An 18,795-nucleotide genomic window follows, 5' to 3' on the forward strand; every position below is an offset into this window, starting at 1 on the left:
TAGAGCCGATTTTTCCAAGAGGCGGGCGTAGACAAACAATGCAATGAAGATTAGCTCAGAGTGCGTATGGCATTAGGTGTAAGCCGTGTTCAAGTTCTCCCGGAATTCAGGCACTGAGCGCAACGGCGGGGTTGACCGGATGAGTGGCTCCGGCGGATACGTAAGCTCGGATGAAGCTGAAGTCCAGGAAGAGAGGAATTGGATAAGTGAGCTGCCAAGGTTCGTTCTTAATGTGGACAGATTGAAGCGCGATCGCGACAAGAACTGCTGGCTCGTAATCGAATTTACCTGGCACCGTAACTGCACAAGTGTACTAAATTGCCGGGTAAAGTGTGTACCGTAAATGTGCAACGACTCGCTAGAGGAAAACGACCGAGATAACGCGATTAATCGTCGAAGCAGCAATCGGAGATAAAGAGGCGAGAAAGAATTGAAGCGACAAGATGCTGGGCCCGAAAAGCTGGCTCGTTGGTGGCTGGAAACTAACAGGGCAGCTCAGGGCAGAAGCGGAAAAGTGGAACGGCGGGCTACAGAGAAGCTGAAGAGCAGCGAGATGACGTGACTAAATGATATAGTATGGAAGCAATTATGGAGAGAACAAAAGACGAAGAAATGGAGAGAGAGGAGCTTGGGAAAGGATGGAAAGGTAAGGTTGGAAGAGGACAGACACAGAAAAGACTTTCGAGAGTAGGCGGTTGCAGGCACCCTGACTTGGAGCTCCCGCTGCTTTGGTTGGTCCGTCCTTCGTTTATTGAACGGTGGAAGCCTCCTCCTCAACCACTTATAACTCCGTATTAAATCCTCTTAAAGCTTTTGACGGATTAACACATCAAAGACGATACATTGAGGACAATACCGCTGGGGTTGGTTTTACGTACGTCTGAACTGCATGTATGGAGTCTGGAATTGGACTGGACAACGGACCATCAGGCTGGCCTTGATTGCATTCCAATCGGGCCTTTTTACTGCACGTTGAAGTCGTTTCTTTTCCCATCCCATCGTTCCGCTTCTTCCGCGTAGTCAGCTTCCATGCCTGCGAACTCCGGATCCTGTGCAGCTACGAAGTGTTTCAGCGACGATCCAGAATATTAGTGGAGTGAGTGGCTTCTATTTCCAAGCCTCGAAACAACGACTCCTAGTCCGCATTGCCTACTTCGAAGAAGAAGCCGGCCTACTCCGTTAATAGTATCATCTTACTTGATAACTGGTTACGTTAGAAGTCTAGGGCTGGCTATTAGCTTAGCATTCCGTCATGACATCAAGTTCAAATTGGATTACGACAGGGTAATCCTACTTCAAAACCGCCTGCCTTTCAGGAACCAGCCCCTATATGGTAGAGAGTCAACTGCCAATGATGGGAAGATCCGCCGGCACAATTTCTGAAACAGTGAGGGATCTGAGAACCAGCCCTGTTTGGATGCTTGACACTCTTGAAACACTTTCGACCCCGCATTCCAACCACTACTACCGAGTCCCATCTAAACCAAAGCAATCAAAACTGGCTGAACCTGGCTGAACTGGACTTGCTCATAATGCGAACGGCACATTGACAAGACCTGATGATGCTGACTTTGTAGAAAAAGTGCGTCACGATGTAAAAGATCCAGAATCCGTGGCCCTTTGTCCCCATTAAAAATGTTCGTGCCAGGCTATACCTAATGCAAGGGGATGAGGCTTCTAGATTGCTGCACTACCCTCGTCACGTCAATAATCCCAACAGGATAGTGAATGGCAACGCCAACGCCATGGTTGAATAATAATCAGACACTCAAAATTTCCGGGCACTCTTGGCCAAGGCAGCTCCTCGCTCTTATACATATACTCAGCACACTAGCAGGGGCCGACGATGGATGAGGCATCAACGGAGACCCGCCAAGACTAGATACACAGCCTATGTATGGAATTCTGCCAAGTTCCAATGTACCAGGAAGGTCTAAATGAATAATCATGGGGAATTCAAGTTAAAAGTAGCTGTTCCTTCCATTCCATATGATAAAAACCTAGAAAACTTGAAAAGTAACGTATGCGCGGCTGGGTGTGTGCACTGTGAAAGTTTATGTAAGAATTATTTACTAATCTGCCGGCTTTATCACACCGTTTTTCACACCGCCAACAAAGCTTCCGCATTGAAGTACGGTATAATACCAGCTTTCCCTTATCTGAATGATTTGCTGTTGACTATCGTCCTATTGTATATATTTATCATACTATCGCTGCTACGTGTCAGAAATTAAATGATATTGTTGGAGTGGAGTTAGGTCATCCGTTTGACCTTACAATCAGTTCACGCACGCGTCTCGAATGTGAATCATTACGAGCTAAAACCATCTTGCGCCCGAGAATCCGCGTCAACTATTTTAATAACGAGAATGTCACGCGATGGAGAGAGGTCCTCATCCGAGGATGAAGCCCCGGTGCAATCGCTCATTCAGGGGCGAGAGAAGCGGAGCACAGCAGGACGGCAGATGTCCGCCCTTTTAGACGCGGAAGCAGACGACGAACTAGCACTATTATTTGAAGAAGTGGATGACGATAACGAATTTGCCGCCGACGCAGCAGAAGATGGAGCTGAGGAAGATGATATGGGGCTCGATTCTTCTTCCGACGATGAGGACGATCAAGGACCGAATGCTCAGGCAGACGACCTTGAAGGAGAGCGGCAACTTGCGAAGGAGGAGAAAGAAGAGAAGAGGAAAAAAAGAGCTCGAGAGGACCTTCGGTATAGAATAACCAGCAAGAAGGTGAAAATTGACCCGACCGCGACTCCCAAAGCACCAACAACCCCTGCCTCGCGCCCGAGGAAGAAGTCAGAGCGAGTTTCATGGATCCCCACCCCCGACGAAGGCCCTACACGATCTTCTTCCCGTCGGCAGACCATGCAGAACAAGGAACTCACGCATGCCCGGTTAAAAGATAGCGAGGAGAAGCGCATTCGCCTTATCGCTACAATGGAGGAAGCTGCCAAGCGAAAAGCGAAGAACAAGCCGAAAGAATTGACACAGGCGGAACGACTGGCAGAGGCTGAAAGAGTGGAAAGGCTCAATAGCAAAAGTCTCAATCGCTGGGAGGAAATGGAGAAGCGTAAAGCAGAGGAGAGACGAGCGAAGATCGAAGCATTGCAAAATCGCCGTCTTGAAGGCCCTGTTATCTCCTACTGGAGCGGCGTTGCTACCTGGGCTGATGGTCGGTTGACGCGCGTCGGCAAGGTCACAATTACGCCCAAGCCGGAAAAAGATGAGAATTCGCGAAAAAAGAGCAAGAAGTTGGATAAAGAAGGCAAACCCGAGACAGAGCAGAAGCCGGGAGACCCTGCAGGGCCCGGTAGTCCGCAGGGTGTTCCAGTCACCTTGGCGAATTCAATACCACCAACGACCGAAACCGAGCAAGAACAATCTGTTCAACCCGCAAAACCTGCCATCGATGCCATTCAGACCACCACATCAGGAAATGCCTCTACAGGATCTCAGGGTGAGGTTGCTACAGTTCCTCAAACGATTAATACTCCAAGCGCAGCTCCAGATGTTCAGTTACCAGACGCATCCAGCATATTACCCGGAGCAGATTCACCCCAAATCATAACCAAAGAAACCTCAGAAGCGAATGAGGACACCCAGGCCGCTAGTGAGGAACCGGCAAAAGTGATCAACAGCGAGACAGTACAAGAGTCTTCTGACCGTCGAACGAGCCAAGGTCCTGGTTCAGAGCCTGAAGCACCGGTAGAGAAGGACGGCAATACGTCGAACACGGAAATACCTAAGGTGGAAGACAAGCCCAATGGGGTGGCTCAAGAGTTGACCGTTAAACCATCATCGAGCCCTGAATCGGCTTCTGAACCTATCCCGGCTATGGTTACCGCTGATGGGGCTGCGTCTGCTCTACCGGACGGACAACTAGAGGGTCAGGGAAGCGCAGGGGACCCAATGCAAATTGACCAGAAACCCAATACTGAGGGCGAACCAGCTGCTACGACCGCGGATTCACAGCCGGCGGATTCGCAGCCCGCGGCTCCTCCCGCCGTCATTGAGCACACCGGGCGATGCTTGACTATACTCGAAAACTTTGACGATAAAACCGCTCAGAGTCGAGACTACAGTATCTATTTCAATGCAAAGAAACCCCCGAGACTCACGAGTACGTTCACTTTGTCAACCTCTTTCTTTACTACTGCTAATGTGCGGAACAGAAATCTCCTCCTCACTGTGTGTAATCACGTCTCTTCCATCTCGGTATCGAGACCCAGATACATCTCTTCCCTTTGCAAACTCGTACGCATACCACGAGATTCGTCATACCACCGCTCAGAAATACACCTGGAGCCCCATGCTCGGGTGCTACGTTGGACCTGCCGGAATCGCTGCACGCGGTGTACCAGACAGGTTTCTAGATCCCAACGCGAAAGAGAGCACGGCGAAGCCCAGCGGCACCGTTGACCAGCCCAATGGGCCGGATAAGGAAGGGGACGATGCGAAACCGGTTGGTGGTGGTAATTCGATCACGCCCACGGCCGCAACGAAATCAACATCTGCGCCCACACCCACGCCTGCGACGGCATCTGCACCTCCACCTCCACCCCCAGCTGCAACAACACCTGCACCTGCGCCTGCTTCAACAACCGGCACGGCAGGCGCAGTAGGTGCAGGTGATGCGATGGTTATAGATAAATGATGACCGGCACTTATCTCTGACTTCTTATAATGTACAATATCGCCATGATACCCCTAGGATAAATCAAGTCTGTTTTACTACCTGAGTGCGCTGTTGAAAATCGTTAATCAGAAGAGGCGATCTTCTCCCCGTTTGGACTTGATCGAGTGGTTTTCTGCAGGAGTACCTACATTCTCAGACACGGTGGATGTCCTGACAATCGGTCTCCCGACTCATGAATCAGAATCTTAAGACACCAGCAAAAGTCCAGAATGTCGCAAGAGGAGAAACGCCCCGACTAAATTAGTATGTCGATCCCGATCTACGTTTGTGGCCCCGTGGGGACCAGGGAGCAATAATCCACCTTGACACCCTAGTAGTTCATTCTCGAGCTTGGTGCTTACGCACCTCGTGTCCGAGCGAAGGCGTAGGCTAGACTGTTCTACCGTTCTCGGTCCATTTCTTTACCAAGCCTAGCCCAACCAAAATCTGATCTATTCGTGTAAACACAATTAATGTGAAAAAAATTTATGGCGCCATATCTTGCCTAAATTTTGACGGTTCGTTCAAAGTTGACGTTTTTTATTGTCTCGTTTGCATCAGTGGTTATGCTATCAGGGTTCTCTTGCATCATACTAGGGATAAGTGAGTATCCGACCTCGGGATAAAGTATTGAGTTGCGGAACTGACGGGCAGGCGAGGGGCTACATTCGTACCGACTGTTCCCGAGCAAACGATCATAGAAACTCAAGACTAACTGGGCAGGGGTATTAATGCGCGAATATGCGCAGATAATGTCAATGCCAGTGGCATGAGACCTGCCAACTGCCTCGTTACTTTGACTGGTCGAGTCAGGTTCTGCAGCGTCAGCGCAGCCTCTCATCCGCATCGATCCAAGAGAGAGCATTTATCCAGTTCAGACTGAGGCAAACCGCAGCACTGAGCCAGAACTCACGCAACCCTTTGGTCGATCGAACCCAAGCCGATGTGATTGAAAGCCTGGCTTCTGTGGGGAATGATGGAATGCTTCGGGCCCTCGGCTTCATCATCGACAGCTAAATGCCCCACTGTTGATTCTTCACGAGTCTTCGACCTCAATGTTGTCGCATTTGATTATGTGTCGTTTCTTTCTTTAGAAGTAGTCTCCATAAATTGTGTTTCTCTGTGGCTCTTAGCGCCTGGGTTAGGCCCATATGAATCCTCGAGGTCACAGTATCAGTGGAAGACCACCCGTAGGCAGCGAGGTATCATTTCCATTCCTCAGTCCTCCCAGGGTACTCCCTACACACGCGTCGACGGCATTTGCGAGCGGTGTGAGGTAAAGTAACGGGAGCAAGGACCGTCCAAGCTGTCCTCCAAGGGGTCCAGGTGATGGTGGTCAGCTATCGTAGTTTCCCACGTTGCTTCTCGATGCAGCCAAGAGTGTCTGCAAAGCACTGACCTTCTGCATCCATCAGGTGGCCCTGTTCAGCCTTAGATTTGTTGCAACGGTTCGGCGACTGATGATTGTCTCGACTAGATCGATCATACAACCATTAGCAAACAGAAATACCTTGAAAAGTTAAGTCTTGGAAGCGATGGGGACAAAGGTGAACGAAGAATACCATGGAAAGGTCCGTGGAATAATAGACCAGTCATAGAAGGAACCCTTCCCGCTCTATAATTAGGAATGAGGCCTACTAGATATCCACGATGAACTGATCGAAGTTAGTGCCTTACTGCCTGAAGGGCTCCTGCCGTGACCGGAATCGTCATCCACCACTACCAGTGCCAGGCTGAGGCAGGTGCATTCGGCCATCCATAGGTAACAAGTTACTCACACACTGCAGTGTTCTAGAACCTCGCTCGACATTCACGTCCATTATCATTCAATCTCGCTCCCAAGGTTGTCACTCGCTTCTCTATTTAAATTCGCTATTTGCTCCATACTCCCCACGCTCTCTTTCACATCAGGTATATTCCCCGCTGTGTCGTATAGTTACTCGGGGACCCTTACTGCGTCGTGCTTAGCACACTCTCATTATCGTCTTTCTCGGTCACTAATCCTCCGAGCGAATTCCATCAGCTGTGGTGCAAGACGAATAATCCCGCAAAGCCTACGTCAGGAAACATATCCAGCCCTTGCACGACTGAGAGAAACAATAACAGAGGCAAAACAGGTAAAAATAACTCCAGCTGCGCCCTATCTCGGGATCTTGTCCTTATCTCGGCCAATGGCAGAGCTGACCCGCGGTATCACAGTTGAAAGCTTATCACCTCTTTATCGCCCCGTGAACATACGCCTTGCTGTACATATTTGCCTGCCACTGGCTGTCGTTGCAATTTTCCCGCATCCGTTCTCATCGGCGTTTTCCCTAGTCCATCATCAAGCACAAAATAATTCCCTGGTCTGCGGTGATACATTGGGCGATCGAACCTACTGCTGGAAATCCCTCATAGTACGGAAAGTACATACTGGGGTCCTCAGGGGGACACCGTGCTCCACCTTGCACATCACCGGGCGATTGATCCAGATCAATCAGCCGGCCAAGGATCTGAAACTATACAAAGACCCTCACCGCCACCATGACTCAAAGCCACGCTCTTTCCCAACATCGTCGTTCCTCTTCGGGATCGAGCTCGTCCAAGTCCAGGACGTCGAAGCCTTCATCATATAGGAAAGGCGTATCACACTCTATTGCGAAGTTGGGGTCTGGTCAAGTGCGTCAGACAATTGAACCAGACGGCAACTGGACGCCCGAAATGGCGCCTTTTCTCAACTATTGGTACGTATAGTTTGTTTATATCCGTCACCCCTACACCGCCGCATCCTTCCCGGCCCCTGTTCCGGAGGCTGGAGCGGGCCCTGGTCTCTTTATCGTCCTCAGCCCTTGCATGTCGGATTCTTGCTTATCGGGGTTACTGCATTTATGCTAACTTATCTGCAGTGGCATGTGTGAGAAGCAGATCACTGTGCCTGACGACCGCCTTCTCTATTGCAGTGAAAGGTATGACACCTTATCTCTTGCCAGCCCTATAAAGCCAGCATCCCTCATGTTCTTATCTCTTTCCATCATTTTCCTAACATATTTCATAGCTGCCGCCGCAAAGACACCAAGAAGCCTCTCTCCGCCTCTTTCTCCTCCGCCTCACCTCTACCGACATACAGTCCCTGCCCTCCACGAGTGGGTACTCCTGACATCGTGAAGCCGTTAACACCTACGAAAGCACCCATCATGGCCTCTCAACCCGTTCGAATACCCACCGACATGCACGAGGTCAAGTCAGATATTGACCCAACCGAATGGAAGCCCGTAATACCCACGGACGACCATGCTTCGAGCATTATGGCTTCGGATGCCTGGAAGTACCTGTCAAAATTCCACGGCGACGAGTCTGTACTTCCCATACGCCGTGCAAAGGGCCGTAACACGAGCTCAACTAGTCTGTCGACTCTTCCTTCATTAAGCAATACTCCGTCGACGCCATCTTCTGTGAGCAGCGTAGCGTCGGACTACATGAGTCACATGTACGAGTCTGCTCATCGTCCTCTGCCTCCTCGCCATAAACCCTGCTTCTCTGGTAGCGGCAGTGTCACCAAAGGCGTGGATTTAGTGGTTCCCCACATCTCAGTTATCCCCGACTCGCCAATGGACACAGCCAGCACCGGATCTATCGTCCCTGCTGGCGGCGGTCCCTGGAAGACAAAAGTTGGAGCTATTCCGGCCATCAAGGTGCTTGAGGGAACTGGGAATATGCACTGACCTACTCTGCAGTGCAGAATGTAGGGGTGCTCCGTGGAAATGATCGGGGCCAAATGTTCTAAATATCATTATCTTCATCCACCCTGGAGTATGGGCGGTATATAGAATTAAGCGCGGAAAGGGACATGGCTCGATGAATAATGATCTGGACCGTTGTCTCTTCTTTACTTTTCAGATACCACTAGATAACACTAAAATAGAGTGTTGACCCCAATTACTTGAAACTGAAATGTCACAGCCTGCACCGGTTAGATTGTATATCAGCTCCCTAGCCTCCATGTCCTTACACATGCGACTTAGTAAAGTAGATATACCTCTTGTTAGCTGTGTTGAAGGGTGGTACAATCACTCGATATCGGTAAATATCCTATCCGCACCTTTTGATGCCACTGCCACTACCGCAGGAAAAACAGGGTCAATACTACCTTACTTTTTAGCGAGCACAGACCCGTCAGTGTATATCAGGAAAGCTACATTCAGATATCCGATACCATGTCACCCGAACCTGAATAATGTTGGGGATAGAAAGTTACCTCAATTGCCTAGTTGCTCTAACGGTAACAAAGACAAGGTATATCTATGGTTACCCTCTAGCACACACGTTGAATCAACTTGTACTTCTACTTTTACCTTACCTTCTAAGTAATCGCCCTTGTTCTTGTCAGTATAACGAAGCTACCAGAATTCTGGTTTCCAATCCGGTAGGATTACTTGACAGCAAGGGCGTTGGTGTGGCGCATGTCGGTGAGTATTAAATAGGCTGAAGCGAAGAGTCACGCGGGTCCTGAAGGTGTTGACGACGCCATGATGACGTTGGTTTGGATTTGCGGGCGAAAAGGAGTTCCTGTCGGTAGATGGTGGGAGATAGGAGATGTTGCGGTTTAAGGAATCTACAATATAGAACGTCAGAGTAGCCGGGCAGAAAGGTGAAGGGGAAGGCATACATAGCGTAGAAAGCCTCTAGCTCGTTTTTCAACTGTTAGCTCCCCCATATCCACAATTTCCTCCCCACACACCCCCTCTTCCAGATTTTCCGTCTGCTGGTGGATCTACTGGGGAGAGGTGCTTTGGTGTCTGTCGGAAAAAGGTGCTGTTCCGGCTCTGGTTAATGAGTGGTATGTATACAGACAGGTATTCACTTAAGTGTACAGTTAACGAACGGAGGTAATCCTTGTATATTGATTCCTATATGAGTAGTTCATAGTGGATAAGATTATAGTATTGGTCTATATTGCCGCTAAGTGAAATCTGCACAACAAGTGGGTATATGGGGTAAATTATACTGGCAGGACCGCGTGTGAATGAGGAACTGTTATCATTCCTATTACTACATAGTCTAGCAAATAATTGCCTACGCTCTGAAGGCTAACCACCATCACGCTGTTGTTCAAGAAACGCTACAACCGCATAGCCACCGGTCTGTAAAGTGGACCTGCGCACGACCCTGCTTTGGACCGAGATGAATTGAAGGAGGGATACTATCACTATCTAGTGAGTTAGGCCCGTATTGCATGACTAAGATCCATGGAAAAGACTAGTTATACATATTATTCTGGCTGGAACACCTGTTTCTTGCAGCATGATTACATCAATCACTGAACATCGCCTCAAAGCACCAATAGTAGAGCATTAGTCCCAATCTTCATCCGTGTCATAGTCAGTGTCATCATCAAAGTCCGGCACAGCTTTATTGTGGAAGTCAAGATGATCCAAGTCATCATCTGAGAGACAGCACTCAAAGCATCCGAGCTGCGGACGAAACTATATGCGCAAATCGCCTGTCAGAAAGGAGAGCATAGCCTTGGCAGTACTGGAGATACAACAACGCACCTCAATATGCTTACAGGCCAAAGCATTCGGATCGGTAACACACGCGCCACCGCAGACTTTGTTCCCGGCGTCGATGCCATTGGGTCGCCCGAAGGCTGAAATATGGTAGGGGTCTTTGTGCACTTGCGCGCGGACGCCGATGGAGGCGAGAAAGGTCACGATGCTGAAGGATAGAGCTTGGATGTGCATTTTGGCTTGGAATCGAGTGCGAGAGGGTTTGGTATTGCGCTGTTATTGACTTGGGTTGGTTGGTGATGGCGTCGTGTTGATTTTTGCGCTGCAGGGGTAAGGCCGCTCTTAAGAAGCGCGGTTCAGGGTAAGCAAGGGATGTTTGATGACGCGACGGGAGGACAGAGGAATCCTGTACATATTTTGCATACTATGGTTAACTTCTGGAATGCTAGAAATGGCACCTTCAATTGGTCTCGGGGTATCGATCTCATATTGGCATGTTATCTGTCAGTGCTCTAAGACATGCGGCGGAAGAGGCACGTTGGCGCGGCTAAGAGTAGTGCAAACATGACTGGTTGTTACGACGAATGCTCATGTTGTGATCAGACGGCGCATTCTGTCAGATGTTGCTGCGATGCGGCTCTCGCAATGTAGTAGCGAAGAAGGGTCGGCAAGAGAAGGGGCCTGATTGACCTTGTGCTGGAAATAGATTCCAACCCGAGTGGACCTCGACTAGGAGACGGTGCCTGCCATCCAATGAGCCAACACAGCTAGCTAATCAATCATTACTGTGCCAACAAAATGCATGATTACCGAGACCATGTAAACTTCGAGTAGTTATGTAGGGAGTTTGCTAAGGCTCTGGTTTATCATGAAGAAGGCACATTTGATCCTGATACGTGACAATCTGAGTTGACGTTCATTCCGCCGCAAGGCCTGTGGAACAATGATCAGCTTTAAGCGAGAAGGAGCGGTTACGGGTCGTCAAAATAGAACGTGCTCCCTGTGCCTCAATATTTGCCACTATTGTTCCGTGTGGTTTGTGCTTTGGTTCTGGGCAAGTGCTCGCTCGAAGGCCAGACAACAAGCACCATCGACGGCCTATTATGCATCAACCACCATTGGGCGCGGTCACCGCAGTAGATGGGTACTGCACCAACTACCGGGTATGCTGTTGTTCCTCTAGCCGCGGTCCATAGACGACCTCATGAGGACATTACCCATGGCGTAATACTGAAAACAAGGGACATGGTGGAATCCCAGCCAGGTCTAAAGCAAACGGTCAGAACCAACCGTTTCCAGCATCTGCACCACGAGTCGCCTGTCAATGTTGAGCGTTAGGCGAGATTAACAGTATTCCATGGTTGCACTCGCACGACGACCCAGGAAGTGAGTAGTGGACCCAATGACAAGGTGAGGAAGCTATTTCCTGAGAGTCTCCGCTCCGATTGGTGCCAGGCAGCTTCAGGCGGCCAGGCCACACTTCTCTTCTGCCCTGCTCTCTCACGCATCTCCCCTGCCTTCGCTTCCTTGTAAGTGCGGACGAACTCGTTGGAATTATCATTGCTCCAGACAGCAATCGGTATCGACTGCCTGCTTACAAGAAGCCTGGTTCGACTCGAGCTATTCTAGGCACATTCGCCCTGGTTTCATTCATGGCTGTCGACAGATATCCGCGCTGAGGCCTCGCCTCAAATTTTGTCTGGCTTGCTGGTTGGTATTCCAACCAACTACCAGTCAAAAATGTGCCGAAGACACATCTTCGCAAATTGATCCCTGATATCTGTTTCCCTGCCTGTACAACACGAACAATGAGGTATCAGCAAACAGCGCAAAGCCAGTCGGTCAACACGTTCGGCGGAACTTTCCGGCAGGGAATACAGTTGGCGGCTGTAATACACCCACCGAGCTGACTCGAAAACATGCATAGAAATCGCCGATTGGTTTTCGGACAATTAGCGCCCATTGTTCCAGCACATCATAACAAGGCGACCAAAGTTACTATCCTCAAGAGTATGATGAGCATTTGGACGTAGCAATGGTGATGACGCATCTCGACGAAGCACAGCCTCGGCAAACTGCCTTGGATATACGGAATCATGAAGGCTGGCTGGGAGTGTTGGGAAATGTTTGCTGACCCCACGAGCTGCGGAAAATTGCCTCCGGTTTCATACGGTAACCGACGCTCGAAAGCCCCTGGGCAACGATATTCTTCGAGCCTGCTTGTCAAGGACAGCATACCAGAATCACTGCTGCGCGGGCGGAATCATAGAAAGGAATTGGACATGCTCAACTATGTGATACATGCTAGCAATCATACCATCGCATATGAACCATGGGAAAAGTTGAGCACCCTGCAAGAATATCGCCGCTTCTCGCCTTCACGGCGGTCGAAGGAATGGTTGATGGCTGAGGCTTAGGCGTTCCCGGCTTCCTCCATGTCTTGCTCATTGCTCAAAGCTACGCAAAGGATGACTCAATACGCAACATGGCCGAGACCAGCTCAAGTATGAGACTTTTAACGCAGGCCGATATCACTTTAGGACTTATGCAATGAGCTTAACAACGTTGGCGTGCGGCTATCCTAGCCTTCTGTCTTCGGCATATTGTTTGGCAGCCGAGTCGATCGTCCAAGGATATAAATCATGTCCATGCGATTGTGCATCGAATCTTGCAATTTGACCTTCAGATAACATGATACGTCAGCAGATGCACCTTCAATTAAGAGATTTCATGATGATTATCCGAGTTACCTTGATGAAACCGCCGACAAATACTGCGGAAGAACATGTTGGTACTTCCTGATGCCGATAACAGTGTTCTTCTGACGCAGAAACAAGATCACATGTCATCAATATGTCGACGCGATTTGTAGATGCGAGGCTTCAGAAGTTTCCACTGCTCGAACCTCTCGAAGTCGATTCTATCAGCAGATGAGCCTTGGCATTGTATGTTGAGTGCGAGCGGCAAATAGAGAGAAATAAGGTAATGCACGACTCTTGCAGCCTGAGGAAGGAGCGCCTAGAGTGCACGAGCAGCGTCAAGTCGGAGTGTGGACGAGACTCCTAAAGAAGACTATCATGAAGGAAGCAAGGCGTTGTCCTAGCAGTCGACGTTCGATTTGAGATCGCGGGCGAGCAGTGGTAGTACTATATCGCCGCATTGCTATCAGGTGTTATGCTCCCTACTAGCCAACTATGCTTCCAGCAATTCAGAGGAGATGAGAGCTTGGGGTTGCCAACCGGCATGGCCATTTGCGAAGTCGCTCAGACAGACCCAGGTGCAGCGGGTGGCGACTTCTCAAGGGGACGAGCCGAGTCCCGTGATTGGCTCTGATTGACTGGAGAACATTTCCGAGGCCCAAAAGAGGAAGACCCAAAAGCCTGACTACCTTACACTTGATACCCCGTCTTTACGCCCATAAGAAATGCTGCAGATTGCGTGGCTCCACGCAAAAACTGACCTGTTTCGTCTTATGAAGCCTGACTTTGCACTGTGTCGGCTCGGTGGAGCAATGCTTTCAAGTCTCGACAGCAACTGCGCATACCCTCAATATCCGCCTCAGCAGTCAGCGTTATAGTCAGCGCTCATCTGTGACAGCGACGAGTGCTCGGAATCCGTTCATTGGACGCTCCGACGTACTGCAAGCGCGTCACATCGTTGTTTCCGTGGAGCGCGCTGGACTTGTTCGTGCAGGCCTGAGCAAACATACCTTGTACTTTGCTCTGTCCTTCCAGAATTATCCTTCACACTATTTCAAGATCGTCGCCAAATATCAGAAAGCATCCTATCGCCACACACCGACATCCAGCATTGCGTTACCCACTAAGATATTTATTCGGCATCGGAGTCCTACAGCCTCCAGAAGCTCTTATAACATGGACCAGCGAAATTCGATTCTAACGGGCAGGCTTCTCGACAGAAGTAGGTTCTCAGGTTTCCTTTGTCCCACCCTTTCTACCACCCCAGCGGGCTTCTTGGACTCTGGTCGTTCGAAAAGCCCGATCTTGTGTCTCCCACGGCTTGGCTGATAGCAAACGTCCTGTCAGTTCCCAGTCCAACGGAACCGGCTACAACAACGAGCAGGCGGGCGGGCACCAAGCCATCGAGAGGGAGATTGAATCCTTGGAGTACTATAGGACATTCCTCGCACGCCTCCTTGACTTTGTTTCTCACGGCGAACCCGGGGCTGTCGACAGGTTGTTTCAGTTTATCCGTTCAGGCGCTTCACAAGAACAGATCTTCGATACGCTGGCTGAGCTCAGAGCAGTCGCCGGTTCTGGACAGACTGAGAACAGGGGATAATTCGTCGGTCCCGATGAATATAGTATTACGCTACCCCGCCACCCGAATACTTTAGGATGGAAGAACGCTCGCGACTTTATGGTCTGCCCTGCTTGAGTTACGTGGTCTGAATATGCCACGAATATTATGCTGTGATGAGATACATTGGATGAGAAAGAATACAAAACTCGATCACTGTGGCTTCTATTATTGGTGGCCTTTTTGCGACGACCATTGCCATATCATAGTGTTTGTTTACGTGATTTCTTTTAGAATTTCTGAATTTAGATATTCCTGACAGTGCGCATTTGCTTCAGTTGAAGATTTGATTCGGACTCATTCCCAGTAAAACCCTAGCCAACCCCGCCCCCGCACAACAGTATCTATATTCTGAGGATGCAGCCAAGATAGTGCCGTGTTGTAATAAAGTGTTTTTACAAACTAGCTTGCATCATCGTCAGAGACAGCAAACTATTACAGGTCCCATTGTTACTACGCCAGGTCTAAAATATTTCCTTGGGTCAACCTTTAGAAAAGTAGTAGCTAGGGCCCTCGAAATATCCCACTTCCAAGGCGAAGTAAGGCCGTGCATGGATCGCTTGCTGATAGAGTTTGGAGCCGATACAATTGCATACTGGGATATCAGGATAGACTTCAACACTCAAAATGGTGGGAGAGAGCATACATATCGCCTCAATTCTATGAAAAAAAAAAAGATGTTGGGCGTGGTTCTTCCCACTACTTAAATACAACAGATCTAAGGGGTGCATCGTCCTGTGAAACGGGGGTACAAGGAGCAATCCCGCACCGTGTATCGGGCACACAGCCAAGCAAGGAAACGCTCCAGACCGAGACCGTAACCACCGTGGGGTGATGTTCCGTACCTAGTAAATATTAGTACTCAACTCCGCAAATATATGAAGTCGACCCGGACACAGGGACTCGGCATCCTTCTGAGCCGGATCGGACGCTGAAGAGCTAGGGGGATGAAACTTACTTGCGCTGGTCAGTATACCAGTAATAAGGAGAAGGGTCCATGCCCTCGTGCTTGTAAGCGGCCATCAGCTCGTCCCAGTCGTCCATCCTCATACTTCCACCAACAATTTCACCAACACCGGGCATCAGGACGTCGACACTCTCAGTGACACGGCGGTCTTCAGGGTCCTTCTTCATATAGAAGGCCTTGATTTCGGCCGGGAAGTGCGTGAGGAAAATGGGGCGGTTGATGATATCGGTCATCTTGCGCTCCGCGGCTTCGGCGATATCGTCGCCGAACTCGTGAGGCTTGCCTTCTTCGTTGGGGATTTCGTGCTCGCGCAGCCACTCGATGGCGTCGGAGTACTTCATGCGGAGGAATGGGCGGCTGGGCATCTGGAAGCCGGGGTTGAGTTGCGCAATGATGGGTTTGGCGACAGGGTCGGCTAGGACGATCTCCAGGACACGGCAGATGACGGCCTCAAGGTGGTCGAGGAGGTCCGTGAATTCGATGAAGTCTAGCTCGGACTCGATGTGAGTGTACTCGGAGAGATGGCGGCGGGTGAGAGATTTCTCCGCACGGAAGGATGGGCAGACGCAAAAGACATCTCCTAGAGACGGAATACAAGTCTCAAGATAGAGCTGAGAAGACTGGGTCAAGTAGGCGTCCTCGCCGTAGTAGTCGAACTTGAATAGGGTGCTTCCTCCCTCAACTTGTGTTTGAACCATGGCCGGTGGAGTTACTTCAGTCATGCGCAGCTCGTCGAATGTCTGACGAAAGGCCTTCAGGGTCGCAGCCCTGACTTTCATCACTGACGAAGCAGTCTCACCACGAAGAACAAGGTGGCGGTTGTTGTACAGAGTCTGAGGGTCGGAGTCATGGGCCACACGTGTGGTGATCGCCTCCTTGTCACCGGCGGCACGGCCGATGATCGTGTAGAAGTCCACGTGAAGTTCACGGTTATTGGGCGCGTGCTGCTTGGGAGGGACGGCCCGCATCTCTCCATGGAGGGCAATAGACGTTTCGAGAGTTAAAGTCATAGCATCGTAGGTCTTGACCAGATCGCCCGTCAGAACACACTGCAAATAGCCGTAGCCATCGGAAAGGGTAAGAAAGATCATATCCTTCTGAGAGCGCAGGCGATGGACTCGTCCCAGAACCCGTACGCGTGTGCCAGGGGTATCTGACTCTGGGGAGCCCAACTTCACAATAGCAGGGTCGGTCACATCCAAGCGGATCCTCACAGGCTTGGGAAGCGACGTGTCTTCTTTGATCACGACCTTCTTCGCCTCCTCAAGGACAAGTCGGCGCTTCTCCGCCTCCTCCTTTTCACGAATGGCCAACTGTTGTTCCTTTGCGGCCTTCTTCTTCCGCTGTTCAAGCAGGTTCGTTGCCTTCTTGATCGCTGACTTGGTCGCTGGCTTCCACTCCAGCTTCGACTCTGGGTCAGCTCCTTCACCGGTGGGCTCAGTCAAGGACTTGCGAGTCAGGTATTGAGTGCCCTCAGAAGGATCATGCTGCAGAAAGGCGTGAAGGAGAGTCTTGTAAGGGGCGGACTCGGAACCGTTAGCAGTCTGGTCGTCCCTACCAGCGTCTTCATCAATGTAGATGGACGCCATTACGAGTGAGTTGACAATGTTTGTTCTCGAGTGAGGAACTCCTGTCAATCTGTTCGACGGGTTGTGTAGGATTCGTGCAAGATTGGGGAGATTAGATTGTGAGTCAATCTAGGGTCTGAGTCACACGAATTAGCATTTCTGAGAACAGCAATGGGTTGGCCTGCAAAGCGGACAACTGTAAATAGTCAATGGCTTTGCGGTGATAACTTACCTAGTGCCTAAGCAGTCGACCGATGGAAAATGGCAAGCCCACAGAAGAAGAGGTGAAAAAAGATTCCTTTTGGTTATCAATTGCCGGAGGGGTAATTTTACAGTTTCTGCCTCAGGCACTTTTGATAAGGCCTATCTTCAGATTGATGCGGGCTACAGAGTATTTCGCATGGAGTACTTGTTTTGCAGTGAAGGACACCAAGGACAAAAGTATAGCTCTTGTTTTTCTTCAGCTAATCTATGTATACTTAAGCATTTTCTGGAGCTACGACGTTGATATTAATGCAAACTGGAGAGCCCCCGAGTCCCGCACTATTGAGGCGTACGTTGATTTCCTAACAGATCAAAGAGTGATATGAACACCTTTTTTTTAGGTCCGCCAGGTATAGTTACAACTCAGGTCTGCAATATGTTCTCGGAGACAGTTAAGAGCGAGGCACAGGCTAGAGTATGCCTATACTACACTCCAGTTCTGGAGCCGGAATGGATATAGGTTGAGCCGAACTGAGCCTCCTCGGCCCCATTGCCATAATCGACGGGATTCTTCAGCTCTAAAGAACCCCACCACAGCTCTCTCGCATTACTCTTGGTTTTCTGCATTGATATCTCTGTGCTATAATGGAAGAACCAATGCTACAACCTTCTTTTTGAGTTCGTTTTCTTGATACTATAAGTCAGCAAAGGTCGCATTTTTTTTTTCCAGTCGAGATATCATGAATCATGACTATACGACATGATGTCCTCGGACCACTTCTGGGGCGTTCCCCCGCTTTCTCTTCACAGCCGAGCCTTGTCAGAATGGGTTATTATTAGCCACCAAGCGAGAAACAGCGATAGAGCAACTTCATGGGTTGAGCACGGAGCTGACGGGAGATGGGCCGTGCTACCAAGATTTAGATCGGCCTCGCGATATCAGATCATTTCGTGGCGGTGACGATCTGCTTCGGATGAGAGTTCCCCAGCTTAAGCCATGTGATGTTTGGACTCGGAACCAGGGAACGCCTCAAAATCAATTCAAGGTAACAGGCACTTTTATTTACAAATTAATTGCTGTATGTTCTATGATTTAGCCGAATTGGTTCTCCTTTGTCTTTGACAGTGTGCCTGAATATTCCACCTTGTGCCCCTTTTTCTTGTCCCCTGTAAAGCGTCAAATTACAGAGTGCCTCCATACTTCATTCCCGTCTTCTCATACCCTTCTCCTGGATGACTTGCCATCCAAAGTCTCACCACCTTCCTTTTGGTAATTCTCACCTCGAGGACTGCATTTTATTTCGGATTGAGTCTTGTTTGATGCTCGTTTTATAGGCCATATCAGATTTGTCTGGAGTTTATTGTTCCCCATCCCCAAATCACCCCTTTACCCCTTTTGGGTTCCTAATTACAACTTCGACCCTTTCGTTAGTGGGTTCTGCACTCTGTTTTGACGTCTAGCTCATTTCGCTTTTTGTCCGTGACATTTGCGCTTATCCACTTCGAGCTCAATAGCTTCAGGCCATTCTCTGTCTTCATTTTATGTCTGTCCGCATGCTGTCAT

The 18,795-nt window shown here is 49.7% G+C and overlaps 5 protein-coding genes across 5 annotated transcripts, besides 1 other annotated feature; 3 read left to right on the plus strand and 2 right to left on the minus strand.

The window, feature by feature from the left end:
* Nucleotides 1-18,795: part of a sequence feature (contig 1.129 1..627835(1)) that runs on past both edges of the window.
* ANIA_07475 (putative signal transducer) lies at nt 2,370-4,896 on the plus strand (the record flags this gene model as incomplete). Its single annotated transcript, XM_675652.1, has 3 exons — nt 2,370-4,131; nt 4,184-4,629; nt 4,723-4,896. 3 exons carry the CDS (start codon nt 2,370-2,372, stop codon nt 4,894-4,896), a joined length of 2,382 nt encoding a protein of 793 aa, XP_680744.1.
* ANIA_07476 (uncharacterized protein) lies at nt 6,330-8,602 on the plus strand. The gene is made up of 4 exons (XM_675653.2): nt 6,330-6,803; nt 6,886-7,409; nt 7,572-7,631; nt 7,721-8,602. The coding sequence occupies exons 2-4, from the start codon at nt 7,210-7,212 to the stop codon at nt 8,385-8,387; spliced, it is 927 nt and encodes a 308-aa protein (XP_680745.1). The 5' UTR covers nt 6,330-6,803; nt 6,886-7,209; the 3' UTR covers nt 8,388-8,602.
* ANIA_07477 (uncharacterized protein) lies at nt 9,942-10,816 on the minus strand. Its single transcript, XM_050611995.1, has 2 exons — nt 10,218-10,816; nt 9,942-10,148 (listed from the first exon to the last, which is right to left on the minus strand). Exons 1-2 carry the CDS (start codon nt 10,404-10,406, stop codon nt 10,017-10,019), a joined length of 321 nt encoding a protein of 106 aa, XP_050467961.1. The 5' UTR covers nt 10,407-10,816; the 3' UTR covers nt 9,942-10,016.
* On the plus strand, nt 13,416-14,474 carry ANIA_07478 (uncharacterized protein; the record flags this gene model as incomplete). Its single annotated transcript, XM_675655.1, has 2 exons — nt 13,416-13,491; nt 14,098-14,474. The coding sequence occupies 2 exons, from the start codon at nt 13,416-13,418 to the stop codon at nt 14,472-14,474; spliced, it is 453 nt and encodes a 150-aa protein (XP_680747.1).
* Nucleotides 15,211-17,294, minus strand: ANIA_07479 (asparagine--tRNA ligase DED81; the record flags this gene model as incomplete). The annotated part of the gene is made up of 3 exons (XM_675656.2): nt 17,260-17,294; nt 15,451-17,163; nt 15,211-15,337 (listed from the first exon to the last, which is right to left on the minus strand). The coding sequence occupies exons 2-3, from the start codon at nt 17,046-17,048 to the stop codon at nt 15,211-15,213; spliced, it is 1,725 nt and encodes a 574-aa protein (XP_680748.1). The 5' UTR covers nt 17,049-17,163; nt 17,260-17,294.

Source organism: Aspergillus nidulans, chromosome IV (genome assembly GCF_000011425.1).
Source record: "Aspergillus nidulans FGSC A4 chromosome IV".
In the NCBI taxonomy this organism is placed as follows: Eukaryota; Fungi; Ascomycota; class Eurotiomycetes; order Eurotiales; family Aspergillaceae; genus Aspergillus; species Aspergillus nidulans.

What these genes read in the sequence shown, in the direction of transcription:
- ANIA_07476 (XM_675653.2), top strand. Translation starts at nt 7,210, where the DNA reads ATGACTCAAAGCCACGCTCTTTCCCAACATCGTCGTTCCTCTTCGGGA. An exon ending in GCGCCTTTTCTCAACTATTG is followed by an intron (nt 7,410 to 7,571) that starts GTACGTATAGTT and finishes ACTTATCTGCAG; the next exon opens with TGGCATGTGTGAGAAGCAGA. An exon ending in CTTCTCTATTGCAGTGAAAG is followed by an intron (nt 7,632 to 7,720) that starts GTATGACACCTT and finishes CATATTTCATAG; the next exon opens with CTGCCGCCGCAAAGACACCA.
- ANIA_07477 (XM_050611995.1), bottom strand. Translation starts at nt 10,406, where the DNA reads ATGCACATCCAAGCTCTATCCTTCAGCATCGTGACCTTTCTCGCCTCC. An exon ending in TGGCCTGTAAGCATATTGAG is followed by an intron (nt 10,149 to 10,217) that starts GTGCGTTGTTGT and finishes TTGCGCATATAG; the next exon opens with TTTCGTCCGCAGCTCGGATG.